Source organism: Maniola hyperantus, chromosome 13 (assembly GCF_902806685.2).
Source record: "Maniola hyperantus chromosome 13, iAphHyp1.2, whole genome shotgun sequence".
NCBI classification, from domain to species: Eukaryota; Metazoa; Arthropoda; class Insecta; order Lepidoptera; family Nymphalidae; genus Maniola; species Maniola hyperantus.
This window is the reverse complement of record NC_048548.1, coordinates 7271567-7285901: the sequence shown is the minus strand read 5'-3', so window position 1 is coordinate 7285901 and position 14335 is coordinate 7271567. Positions and strand designations below refer to the sequence as shown.

Genomic DNA, 14335 nt, shown 5'->3' with positions numbered 1-14335 from the left:
GGACACGTCACAACAAGTAACAACACGCCGCGACGCCGTCCCCCACCAGCAGCCCGCCCCGGCACCGAACGAATAGGTACGCACCGCACGGTATGCCAGCACCCAAATATAAGCCAAACTAAAAGTCAAATATTCTTTGTTTAAAAAACATAATAAATGTAAAAACGTATAACACTGTTTTAGCGGAACTGCAATAACTTTTTTATATAGATAAATATGGCATAATATTGTATATCAAATCTTTAAAAGAGCAACCGCCTAGTTTCTTGCTGATTCTTCTCGGTGGGAAAGGCATTCCGAGCCAGTGGTAGATGCATATGACGATTTAAAAGTACTTGTAAGAGTTTAATTGAATAAAATATATTTTTATTTCATTCAGACTTTCACTGGATTAATGAAATTAAATGCTTCCTAATTCTTTCCCTGCACGCAACTCATTGTTGGTGTCATACAATAAAATGAAGCTATTATCATGACCTTTAAAATGACATATATCACAACTTGATACACCACTGGGGACGAAACCGCCCATTCTCCTTTACACAGCAATGCACTATAAATGGCTTCTACACACCTTCAATACTAAATTTAAAACAGAAAACTAAATAAAAACTCGTAATATTCGCAATAAATAACTATCATAGAGGTTTGTTGGGCACGTTATCGTTTGTGCAAAAAAGCTAAACTATGACAAAGACAATAAACTGTGTTTTTGTCTTTATCACTCTTCAGAGCTTTTCTATACACCTTAACTTGCTCTAACAAGATATTTTTATTTTAATGCCTAGTCTCCTTGATTCTTAGTCTGAGAGCTGATGGTATAATTTTATTTCGGTGTTAGATGTGTGTGTGTCAACGTCAAAATTCAAATGTCAACTTGTCATAGAAAGTGTTCAAATTTTTCAGAAGGTACGGTGGCTGAAAAGTAATTTTTAAAATATTGTGTTAAAAGCGGTTTTACATAATTACTTCTGTATCTACTACAATTTGTGATTTTAGGTGATAGACAGTTAAATAATTGCTTCAGGATTCGGTATCATGCCAAATTATTTGTATCTTTATTGTTTACGAATGACGTGTAATGTTTTCAACGGCGGACTCTGAAGATAATATCACACAGGGCACGTCATTTAAAAGAAAACCAAGTTTACCTTCTACTAGCAATGAGCGAGACTCACCTGAAAGTTCGCAAGTGGTTAAACAGAACATTAACAGGGACTTAACCCTCAATATGCTTGTCAAAGAGTTTGTGTTTTGTATCGCTTTAGCGTTGACGACGTACGGAGCCTTGCACAATGCGTAAGTTGCAATTAATAGTTTAACAGTAGTACAGTTTAGTAATTATAAGAAGTTTCTACTTTAACCCAGAGACCACACTGAGTTACAAGAAAATATATGAAAAACAGTTTGCTTTGCCCAGCTTCGCCTAAACACCAACTAAACAAACAAGTTATATATTTATTCATAATAAGTCATTCGCAGGGAGCTGCTGGATTCAGGCGGTGTAAGACCGCAGCGTGTGGAAGTCCCTACAAGAGACCTATGTTCAGCAGTGGACGTCTATCGGTTGATGATGAAAAATGAAAAATGAAAAAACATTTATTTAACAAAACAGTTTTGACAAATTTAAACATTTTCTAATGGTACCCACACTAGGTAGTCCTGTGTCGTGGGTACCTGATTCGCATTAACAATTAACAATGTAACTGGAAATTGACGCTCTATTTACTAGACTAAGTTCACTATACTAAGGTATTTAAAATATGTTTAGGTACAAATTACTTTGGTGTTTTGTTGTGTTGCATGTATTATTAATATTAGAAGTATAGCAATAACAGAGTGCCCTTACATTAGATGCAGGAAAAGTTTTTCCATTGCGTCGTAACTTAAGGAAGCGAGCCATGGTGCTATTTTTGGTAAAAAAGATTGCATCATCCTTATGATGATGATGATGATGATGAAGTCATACCACACAATATTGCTAAACATTATATAGGTAATATTGCATATGCTATATTATATATTATGATTAATGTACCTAACAGTTTTGAAATTGAAATTGTATTTGTCTCAGTTTAGTTTTCAGTTAGATATAGATATGATTTTATTATTAATGCTTGTAACATTACTTACAGACCTACAAAAGTGTCAAAAGTTCCTCAAGCAGTGAGATTTTTCTACTCTGACTCAGTAGTGACTGACTGGTACAGAGGCCAACTAAGCAATGCTCTAGCCTCCATTCACTCTGAAGATGTATCCTTTGTCATGTACTATGCGCCGTGGGATGCTGAGTCACAGTATGTTAGGGGAGAGTTTGATAAAGCAGCCAATATTTTAAGTGATAGGGTTAGTTGAATATCTCCACTCTGTATTATAAAATTTGTAACTCTTTCTCTTTGTCTTGTTGGTGCATGATCATCACAAAACCACAATACCTTTAGCGATTTTAAATTCTTAGGGATTTTTGCAATTAAAAGCATAAAGCATATGCACTGCACTAAGTTTCATCAAAATTTTAGTAAAACCTAAATGGCAGCCTTTTTTTAGCCATTTTCCTTTATTTATTTTATGTTAACCTTCTTTTTATAAGTTATTTTTATTGATATTGATTATTCTAAGCTTATTTCTTAAAATATATGTTTCATTCATACAGATGCATTACAGACAAAAAGGAAGAGTTAACAATGACCTTTAGTTATAAAAGCTATCAAATACTAAAATTATTTAAACAAATTTTCAGCTTGATTGAACATAATGTATTTTTAAGCGTGAATACAGGAAAAGTTCATATTTATTTTAGGACACTTGATTTAATCTGCATAAATGCACAATATTTTATTTTAATCAGTACAGAGTACAGTGTTGCTAACTTTGGAAATTCATTTCCGCATTTTTCATGAGATTCTAGTCTACCTATAGCTGTCATTCTACCGCAATCAAGCCGCAGGTGAGATTGCTGTCAAGAGCTAACTTGTATCCGAATAAAAAAATATACACATTGAGATCTGTCATTTTAGTTAGAGATTACACACACACACACACACACTCACACACACACACACAAGCATACACACACACTGTTGTAATTTTGTTATTGTATACACATTTATTCTAATTCTATTATAGTAGATATTTTCGAATCCCAGATTTAATTTAATATGCTTCTATCATTATTGTAAAAAGATTTGATATTGATTACTCACTGCTCTTTTAAAATATGATGTCTGTTTTTATGAAATTAATCTTATTTATTTCAAAAGTAATATTATTTTATAGGTCCATTTTGCTGCCATTAATTGTTGGAATCCAGGCAGTGAATGCAGATTGCAACACAGTAAAATACCATCATGGCCTATATTAGTAGCATATACTGTCACTTCAAGAGGTGTTTTGTACAAAGGTATAATTGCAATCTTGTATGTAGTTTTAGTTTCAGGAAGGAAGTTTTAGTTTTAAAATAGTTGTTCTAATGGTATTTTAAAACTTTTCTTAAAGTAATTAAGTATTTTGTTTTTTAAACAGGACCAAGAAATGCAGAAAGCATGGTCAACTTTTTGGAGTTAATTATGAGACCACTACAGAAAATATCAAATACAGAAGACCTTGTTAATTTATTATCTATATGTGATGTAAGTGTTCATTTGGTGGACCCACCCACACAGTTTGTGACAAATTAGCATTGTATTAATTATAAAGATCTAATCCAAACAATAAAGTTTCTAGTTAAACTGAAAATTTTGCCTCTGATAGATTATAATAAAAGTATTTATCTAGTTATGATTTTCATAAATGACTAGCTGATGCCCGCGACTTCGTCCGCGTGGATTTACATTTTTCAAAATCCCGCGGGAACTCTTTGATTTTCCGGGCTAAAAGTAGCCTATTTGTTAATCCAGGGTATAATCTATCTCCATTCCAAATTTCATCCAAATCCTTTCAGCCGTTTTTGCGTGATTGAGTAACAAACATCCAAACATCCAAACTTTCAAATATATAATATTAGTAGGATTAACTAATTAAAAATTTAAAATAATGGATACCAACATAAAGCAATAATAATGAAAATGATAAATTAATGTAATACATTTTACCTATTGAACTTTTTGGCAGGCAGTAGCAGTAGGTTTCACTCCCTTGACGGACACGTCTCGATACTACAACATTTGGTACAATGTGGCGCTTAAGTCTTATGAATTCGACACCATCGGGGAGATATGTTTCGCTGCCGTGACGTCGGCGGAACTGGCATCTGATCTCGGAGTCGAAAGCATACCAAATGCAAGACTTATGTTGTGGAATGACACTAAGGTAATTTAAAGTTATTAATTTTGTAATCTACTAGCAGATACCCGGCGTGTACTACGCTAAAAAAATGTGCCTAATGAATTGCTAAACCATCTTCGAATTATTATTTTTCTAATGAAACCGTTTTGGGGAACATCGGTTGGATGGTTTCAAAGTCTATAACGGACGTTTTATTTATTAAGAAGATTTTGTCCGCATATAATTTCTATTTCCTATGAGAGATATAATAGAAATAGAGATTTTAAAAGACCTTCCTTTCCTGTTGTAAAAGACTTATCGCCAAAAGGTCAAACGCTAGTAACAGTCGCGACTTCGTACCTGTGGACTTCACAATTGTCATAATAATTATACATAATTTCTTTATTTTCCAAACGACTTTTTAGACTTAATGAGTTTACAGTTCTATTGTTTTTATTTAATTTCCCTATTATTTATAACTATACCAAGTTGATAGCATTCGTATGGTTACTGAAACGAAAAACTATGACAGATGGACTGACACAGTAAGTCTCACTATGTGAGTCCCTTTTTTATCAAATGGTATGGAACTGTAAGAAATGGCTGCACATTATATAGCTTTCATACAATCTTCCGACACCCATTTTATATGCCTACACCATATAAATAACCTACTAGCAGTGGCGTGCACAGGGTTTGAAGCCAGGGTAGGCACTAGTTAAGTAGGAGCCTGTTCACTGGCCATAATGAAGAATATGCTGTAACGTGTACCTAGACGGTCTCGTTACACCTTTATTATAATTGTTTTCCTTTTTATTTTGCAATAGAATTTTGACACTGACAGGCATTTGTTTACATCGGTAACATAACCTCTACCCATTATTATCTTCAAGGAGACCATAGATCAGTGTTTTGACAGTTGTTTTTTTTTTAAACGAAATTTATAGTAATTGATGGAAGACATTTGACATGACTAATGACTTGTCACTTTTCTTCCAAAATTCGTACGTGATATTCGGCTCTCTCCGGATTTTTATGAAATATGAGACGTTTTGTGGCGAAATGCCTAGAAAGCAGTAATTTCGGCCTTGAAGGCTTCACCTTAATATGGATATTATGAAATAACAGCGCTAATGCGCTGTTCCCCTGTGTTCCCCATGTGTTCCCCTTGTGTTTCCCTATTTATCGCACTATGAGGTGATTTGCTTCAAAAATATGTGTTTGTGGAACCTGATTAGAACATGGTGTTGAAATGTCCTTTCACACAAATCGGCCTGCATCCGAAGATCTAGTGCGTCGGTTTATAAATCTTAATCAGGGAACTCTTTAAAATATCCTCCGGTGCGTGGCGAACGATATATTTTATTAATTTTAGTACAAATTTTTCATAACCCTAGGTCTAATATTTAATAATGTAAAGGGTACCTATATTTCGTAGAATTAAGATAAGGCAAGGAACGTAGGGACGCTATTAATAGTAATTTATTTTAAATATAAAATAAATAGAAAATAATTCAAATCCTTTTTTTGATTTGATCCACTAAAATATTTTTATATGACATTTGTCGCCCTGGAACAGAGACCTGATTCTTTTTTGGGATCCTAGTCGTGTTGATTCTCATGGTTTGGTGGATCAATATTTTAATTGCCCTCGTTCTTGTCTTACTTAGTGTTTTGTAATATTTTAAGGTGTATTGTAACCGTGTAACCTATTTATTGTATGCCTAGATACTAAGATGTTTGTCCTAGCATAGCTAATTTAAGTGTTCTTTCATGTTAATCAAGCGTAGCTTATTTTGAGGTATATTGTGTATTACTTATTATCTATTGCGAGTGAAATTTAATGATAAAGCTTTGTATATCTATAGATTTTGTAAACATTACCATGTTCGGTCAAGATTCTATTAGTATGTCTGGAACGGAGTATAGTTCATCACAAATTGTAAGTAATTATTATGTAAACAAGCATTTCAATCTTCAAAATTTAACTTAACATATTTTCTTGGTAAGTCTTTGTCTTTTAGAGTTCTTAATCATATTGCCCTTAATGCCAACTACCTAAATAGGTATATTTCCTCTTAGGAAATTTAACCTTAATACTATATAGGAGTCGTCGTGGCCAATTTTCTTGGAAAATGTAAGGTGCACAGCGACAAATAACAACTTTAATATTTTATTGACATCATCCTTGGTTTTGACTTTTATATTATTTTGACATTTTATCCAAATTTAAAAACGGAGAATTTCATTGTTCATTTACAAGAAAATGATTTCTTCCTTTCTAAATTTTATACTTACCTACTTATTTTACTTTTTTTTGAATTTCATTGACTAGACCATGTTTGTAGTCCTAGGTCGTGGTTGTTTGGATTCGTTAGGATGTCATTTGATGTGATAAATGCACCGTCGAATTACAAGACTTTCTGATCGGTTATTTGGACAGATTTTGATAACAAACTGTTTTGTCACATAGATTTTATTATTACAGATGATTTATTTCGAACTTTTTACCCTTAACTAAATTAATTAACGTTCTGATGCAAGATGATGACTCATGTCAATAACATCCTATTGCCTACTTTTCTAAATTATTATCTAAAGCCATACCTTGTATAAATATGTCAAGCCTAAATCTATTTTAAATCAAAATTTAGCTTGGAAAATAGTAATACCTAGAGAAAATATTTTAGAAACTATTAGAAATAATCATGATGATTTAAATTCGGTTCATTTTGGTATTCACTTTGGTATCTTTTAAACACTTTGCTAAAGAATATAACATTCCAAAATTATTTTATAACACTTTGTATACCCCTCAGAATAACCCAGTTGAACGCTTTAATAAGACTATTGAAACTTGTATAGCATGCTATGTTGAGAACGATCATAGAACCTGGTCTAAATATTTGCCCCATATACAGGCAGCTATTAATGGCACTATTAATCTAGTTACCGGATACACACCTAATTTTCTTATGTTTGGTAGGGAAGTTTTCCTCGATGGGTCCCTACATAAATTTAATTCTATCTCTGATCCTTCAGAGTTAGTTATTGGTAGTCGTTCTGATTATTCGGACGCACTTCTTACTTTGAGTAATATTTTTGATAAAACTGTTAGTAATTTGGCTAAATCATATAGACGTAATGCCAAATACTACAATGTGGGAAGAAAAGTCATTTCTTATTGTGTTGGAGACATAGTTTGGAGGCGCAACTTTGTGCAATCCAATGCTGCTTCGTTCTTTTCAGCTAAATTAGCTCCTAGATTTGTTAAATGTAAAATAATAAAGAGAATTTCAGATACTGTTTATATATTGAAAGATTTGGCAAAGAATAGTACAGGTAGATACCATATAAAAGATATTCTTAAAATTTGACAAAATTAAAACTTAAAATTAATTTTATTTTGAAAAGGACTAAACAGAAGCTAACACAATAAGGACTAATCATTTTGAGTAGGATTCTTTGACACTCCTTGTCAGTCCTACTGATTTTATAGGATTTTTGGCTATTTTGTCAATCCTATCCTTTTGTAGCTTGCGGCTATGCAGTTGCCCCGCACTACCTTATGTGTATATATTGTACATTTTTATCTTTGTAGTTCTTTTATAAGGGCTCATTTTGTATAGGATTTTTGGCTCCTTTGTCAATCCTATACTTATTTTTGGTTGCGGTTGTCTTTGTTTGCACCGTATTACCTTATTTTGTTGTAAATATGTACAGTTGTTTTTATGTGGGATTACGGTTTAGCACATGCCCCGTATTATCCTCCTGCTTGTTTCTGTTTTAATCAGTCAAGTAGTTTTGTACATATGTACAGCTCTTTTGTGGGATCATGGTTGGCACATGCTCCATGCTATCCTCCTGCTTGTGTCTGTTTAACGGGCAAGTGGATGTAAATATTTTCTTTTGGATGGGTCTTTAGTACTCATATTCAGCCTTGTCTCACACATGTGGACATGTATGCTATGTCCTTGCTTAGGCAGGACGGTGTTTTGGATGTCGCTCTTTTGTAGTGCATCATTTTGGGTGGTTCGACACTGCGCGGCGAGGGTGCCCAGTGCTTTGTCCAGTTGCAGACCATTCCGAAAACCCTTTAGCTAGGTTAGTTCGTCAATGCGCGGCGAGGGTGCCTCAGCGGGTTGAACGGGTGCAGACTAACTCTAGACTCTTTTTGTTTAGGCTAAGTGTTGTGTTAGATTGGTTTATCATTTCACGGCGTTAGTGCTTAGTGATCTGGTCAGTAGAATGCCAATTCTAATCACACACTCTTTAGAAAGTTTTCTTCTCTTCTTCGCTAGTTTGGCTTACCATTTCACAGCGTTGGTGCTACGTGTCTGGTCAGTTGAATGCCAATACTATGCAATTTTAGTTTAAGATAATTTTTTTTGCTTTGAAGGATTGCTTCTCAATCCGTATTTATTAAAGATTATTTGGTCGTTTTGGCTTGAATGAATTTAGATATTTAATTCTTCTTTTGTTTGGTAGTTCCCTTCGTTTTTGCCTTACAGGATTGTTAAGAATAAAGAAAAAAAATAATTTTTTTTTTCTTTTTCTCTAGAAAGGGGAAATTGTAACGTGTACCTAGACGGTCTCGTTACACCTTTATTATAATTGTTTTCCTTTTTATTTTGCAATAGAATTTTGACACTGACAGGCATTTGTTTACATCGGTAACATAACCTCTACCCATTATTATCTTCAAGGAGACCATAGATCAGTGTTTTGACAGTTGTTTTTTTTTAAACGAAATTTATAGTAATTGATGGAAGACATTTGACATGACTAATGACTTGTCACTTTTCTTCCAAAATTCGTACGTGATATTCGGCTCTCTCCGGATTTTTATGAAATATGAGACGTTTTGTGGCGAAATGCCTAGAAAGCAGTAATTTCGGCCTTGAAGGCTTCACCTTAATATGGATATTATGAAATAACAGCGCTAATGCGCTGTTCCCCTGTGTTCCCCATGTGTTCCCCTTGTGTTTCCCTATTTATCGCACTATGAGGTGATTTGCTTCAAAAATATGTGTTTGTGGAACCTGATTAGAACATGGTGTTGAAATGTCCTTTCACACAAATCGGCCTGCATCCGAAGATCTAGTGCGTCGGTTTATAAATCTTAATCAGGGAACTCTTTAAAATATCCTCCGGTGCGTGGCGAACGATATATTTTATTAATTTTAGTACAAATTTTTCATAACCCTAGGTCTAATATTTAATAATGTAAAGGGTACCTATATTTCGTAGAATTAAGATAAGGCAAGGAACGTAGGGACGCTATTAATAGTAATTTATTTTAAATAGAAAATTATATTATAATTCAAAAATTTTTACAATTTTTCATTGTTTTGATCCTCCAACATATTTATCTGACATTTGTCGTCTCGTGAGAGAGTCCACGACGGAGTAGGCCCGAAATCCCTGCCTTGAGATTAAAGGTTCAGGCCTCTGCTCGGCTATCCGTGCGTCGTTCCTCCGGCTGGCTGGCGCCCGAATCTTATCTTATACTGTAGGGGAGGGCCATCCTTCTCCTACCCCTTATTTGCCCGCTGGAAGGAAAAAGGTAAGTATTCTCCACCTTACCTCACCATATAAATAAATTTCTTTATTTTTGTAATTTTTTTTAATTTTTCACCTGCGCATTGGGGGTGAAAAATATTTTTATATGACAATGCATATTGAGCTATTACAACTGGGGTAAGCAGTGCATTTATGCCTCTATGACCTGCACGCCACTGCCTACTAGCCAAATTTCAATGAAAATAATGAAAATTTCCCATACAAACTTTTATCCCCTATTTAACCACCCTAGAGGTTATTTCCTAAAATAAGTTGTACTGGGTTCAATTATATTAAACTTACATGCTGATTTTTCATGTCAACGCATAATGCTAGGGATTTTAAATGGGGGGGTTTTCTACAACAAATCATACCAAATGCAAATATTTTTTTAGGAATACAAACCAGAAGACAACAAGCAATCGTGGAATGAAACATTCCTTGTAAATTGGGTATTAGAGAACTTCGCCCAACCTGTCGCCAGAATTATTCCTATGTGGAAGAAATCTTTCAACTTCGAAAGATATGCAGACGGCAACCCCATGCTCATTCTGTTCACTCCTCTTAACCCAATTTATGAACAATTGCCATCATATACCTTGGTAAGTGTCTAAGTTATTTTGTCAATGTGGCTAATTCTGTTGTACATAATTTTCTAAATTTAACTAAATTGTCTAAATCTATTGCTATCCTATTAGGCCCGGTATCCACCAAAGCGGAGATGGGCAGAGATTCATTTAGCAGATCAATCACATTACTGATGATGATGCGAAAAATTATCACGTCATTTGACAATAATCTGATTGGTCAGCTAAACACTTACCCGCCCATCTCCGCTCTGGTGGATACTCTGCCTTATGCAGGGAGCATTATGAAAGGGATAGCAGTACATAATATAGACTTGTCATTTTAGTTTAGTTTCGTGTACCAAAGAACCTTGTAGTCTTTAAAAAAAGTAAATTTTTATAGAAAAACTAATGGGATTTAAAAGTCATCAGTACCAAGCCTTGACAAGTCACAAAAAGTAAAAAAAAAATGAAAAATATCAGGATGTAATATATTATATGATAAGTACACGATAACCTTTTCTATTTAGCTCCCAATTTTCTTTTACTTAACAGAGCGTAAAAAGATCTACATCTATATATATATTTTAAATAGCGTATATACGTCATTATATTTTTTTTGATATTTTATAGTTACGTGAAGTAGCAATGGAGTACTATAACTGCAAAAATAACGGCAGTAACCAATGGACGTCGGAACTTATTAAACTGCAGCAAGTGCAAAGACAATTGTATCAGAAAAAAAACTTTCTCAAATTCTGCCAAGAGTACAAATTTAAGAAACCGGTGAAGAAGCAGAGTCTGCACTATAGAAAGGTTGTATCCCACAACAACAAATATCCGTGGAACAATGTTACACAGAAGAATCAGAAGGCTAGTATGGTGAACTTTCTTCTGAAACAAGGGATGACTCTATCGAAACTGATCGAGAACTCCAACGATGATTCGGCGTTATGGTCTGATTTAGGGTTTCTAGAACATTGTGGTGAAAGTGCCAGTCATTCTTTGCCGGCTGAAAAGAGTTTTTATGAAAACTACGAAAAGTGTCAGTCATTTGAGGAGCAGTTGAACGGTGACCTTGAAATGGAACAGGAAGAGTAAGTTAAGCACATTTTTTTTAAATTTATAGACTAGCGCTTATCTGCATCACACTTCACATTATAAAGGCGAAAGTTTGTGTGTGAAATTAAATGTTTGTTACTCTTTCACGGAAAAACTACAGGACCGATTTGTCTGAAATTTAGGAAGGATATAGATTATAACCTGGATTTACACATATCCCGGAAATTCAAAAAGTTCTCACGGGATTTAAAAAAAAATATCCACGCGAACGAAGTCGCAGGAAGAACGAAGTCTAGTAATATATAAAAATTAAAATTCTAAAGCATTCATTCATTTCAGCGTGGAAACAACAATGCTTCCATATGAAGACGACCCCTTATCAGCCGAAAACCTAATGCAAGAGAATGTAAAACATTTCTGTAGGCTGATGCAGTTCGCCAACAAAATAAGTCCTCCCGTGTCCCCGGCGAAAGTGTCGAATGGGAATGTGACTCACCTACACGGCCTGGCGTGCGACACTAACTACACGCTACACATGATCGCTGTGGACAGCATCAGGAATTACCATTTTGCTGAAGCTCTCGGGGTTGACATTAAAAACAGAAAGGATATGACCGCTGCTGTTATTTTGGATAGTAGGGTATGAATTTATTATTTACTAGACGATGGCCGCGACTTCGCGGATTTAGGTTTTTAAAATCCCGTGGGAACTCTTTAATTTTCAGGGATAAAAAGTAGCCTATGTCCTTCCCTTGGATGCAAGCTTTCTCTGTACCAAATTTTGTCAAAATCGGTTAAACGGATAGGCCGTGAAAAGCTAGCAGACAGACTGACAGATAGACACAATTTCGCATTTATAATATTAGTATGGATAGATAATAATTTGTCAGCCAAATAAATTATTGTATTGTTTGATCAAAAACAAATGGTATTGTTACAGTATGAAAGTCAGTATGTACTGTCCGGAGAATATAGTGCGAAATCGGTCCGAGATTTCATTTCCAACTTCACACAGCAGAGGTTGAAGCGAACGCTACGCTCGCGCATAGATGACGCCAAACACACGCACTACTTTGGCTCCGGCGCCGGAACCGAGCCGGACGGCAAGGACGAGAATGCGGTTCATATTACGGATCTCACTACTCATACGTTTAGAAAATTTGTGACGACGCCAGGGACGGTAAGTAATTATGCGAACGCTGCGCTCGCGCATACTTGACGCCGAACAGACATACATATATGACGAACCGGCCATGGGGGTAGTATCTGTGAAACTTGGTATACTGAGCTTTCAAAAGCCATAATTTAAAAAAATGTAAATTCCCCTTGTATGAAACCTCCCAAGAAACTATGAAGACGACATTGAAGATGGCTTGCATTGGTCGGACCTCTTGTGGCGCCCTCTGAGATCAGTTTTGCCTGTGGGTCCCCATTTTACAATGTGCGTGTAACCCAGGTATCGCTGGTGGCGGTGTGCGGCGGCGGCTGCGGCGCGCTGGTGGCACGCGCGCTGGCGCATGCGGCGCGGCTGCTGCGCGCAAGCGGCGTTCGCGCCCGCGCCGCGCGACTCGACGCGCTGCGCCACGACCTGCCGTGGCAGTACACGGCGCACGCCTACCCCACCCTGCTCGTGTTCCCCGCACACAGGTCAATATGTGTGCTATAATAGTTTCCAAATAATCAAAATAATATTTAGATTTGTCACTCATGTACTATTTACTTTATAAGTTATGGTAGTAGTAACCATGAATCTATAAATATATGGATTACCTACTCGTAATACCTACTTGAGGCAAAAGAGTAGGCTCTTCGGTATACCACTTCGACTGCCGAGTGGGAACACTCTTCATTAGTTAGTCGGAGTGGGATAGCGATAAGTAGGTATTTTCTTCAAGTAAGTATTGCAAGTGAGCTCTCCATTACTTACTTAGCAACAAGTGGTAAATTGTGTCGTGATTAGGGGCGGCGAGGCGGAGAGCCGCGCGTTCCCGAGCGGCGAGCGTGTGTCGGGCAGCGGCGTGGTGGCGCTGGCGCTGCGCTCGCTGGGCGCGCCCACGCACCTGCGCGTCAGCCTCGCGCTCTGTGCGCCCCCGACGGTCAGTACATAAATGTATTCATCTTTGGGCGCAAACACACCACAAACAATTTTTTTTATAGTTCACAAAAAGGCCGCGCGTGAGCTTTTATATATGAAGGTGCACTGACTAGTGCGACAGGACGAAACGTATTTCCTATATAACGCCGACGTTTTGTACTGTCCTGTCCGTAGTGCAGGTTATTCTATTTCGACGCTCAAATTCTATCATCATTTGTGAGATGTAAAACCTCATACTAAGCACACTGGTTATTCTTATGTTTTATTTTGTTTTAACAGCTTTCCTCCGAGAGAAAAGCATGCCTGAAAGACGTGAGGGAGCACGTCACTACGCTCATCAGCCGCAACCTGAAGTACTGGCGACGCACTCAAGTGAGAGAACTCCGAGATTGCCTCTTCAGAAGACTGCAACATTTACACGACGTTGCTTTGCACATTAGCCTACTTCACATCACTGATCTCAGTCAAAACAATGCAAAACAAAAGACATTACTGAAGTCCCTAGATAATTTGTCGAAAAACTGGAACATCGACGAGTCGATTTTAAGAAAAAATATCATTCCTTCACCGATTACGAGATGATATTAGCTATACTTTGTAAATAGTGTATTTATTATACTGCTCATTTTGTATATATCTATAAAATACGTTGTTTATTTTTAGAAAATAATAAAAGTGTTATTAAAAATGTTGGTGAAAAATTCATCTGTTTTTAATTTTATGTGCACACTGCTTGCCATAAATTAGACCTTATAGTACCTTGTTTGAAGGTTCAAGTTCATCCATA

General features: G+C 36.0%; 1 protein-coding gene across 2 annotated transcripts; it reads left to right on the top strand.

The window, feature by feature from the left end:
* Positions 1–833: 833 nt before the first annotated feature.
* LOC117987477 (thioredoxin domain-containing protein 11) lies at positions 834–14251 on the top strand. Of its 2 annotated transcripts, XM_069502754.1 has the most exons (13): positions 834–909; positions 1000–1299; positions 2136–2346; positions 3277–3400; positions 3523–3629; positions 4111–4308; positions 10221–10427; positions 11025–11488; positions 11793–12093; positions 12394–12633; positions 12910–13100; positions 13414–13549; positions 13828–14251. In XM_069502754.1, exons 2-13 carry the CDS (start codon positions 1082–1084, stop codon positions 14128–14130), a joined length of 2700 nt encoding a protein of 899 aa, XP_069358855.1. In that variant the 5' UTR covers positions 834–909; positions 1000–1081; the 3' UTR covers positions 14131–14251. The 2 variants fall into 2 exon arrangements, with proteins under 2 accessions (XP_069358855.1, XP_034830385.1); XM_034974494.2 differs by lacking the exon at positions 834–909 and having other exon boundaries at positions 916–1299.
* The last annotated feature ends 84 nt before the right edge of the window (positions 14252–14335 follow it).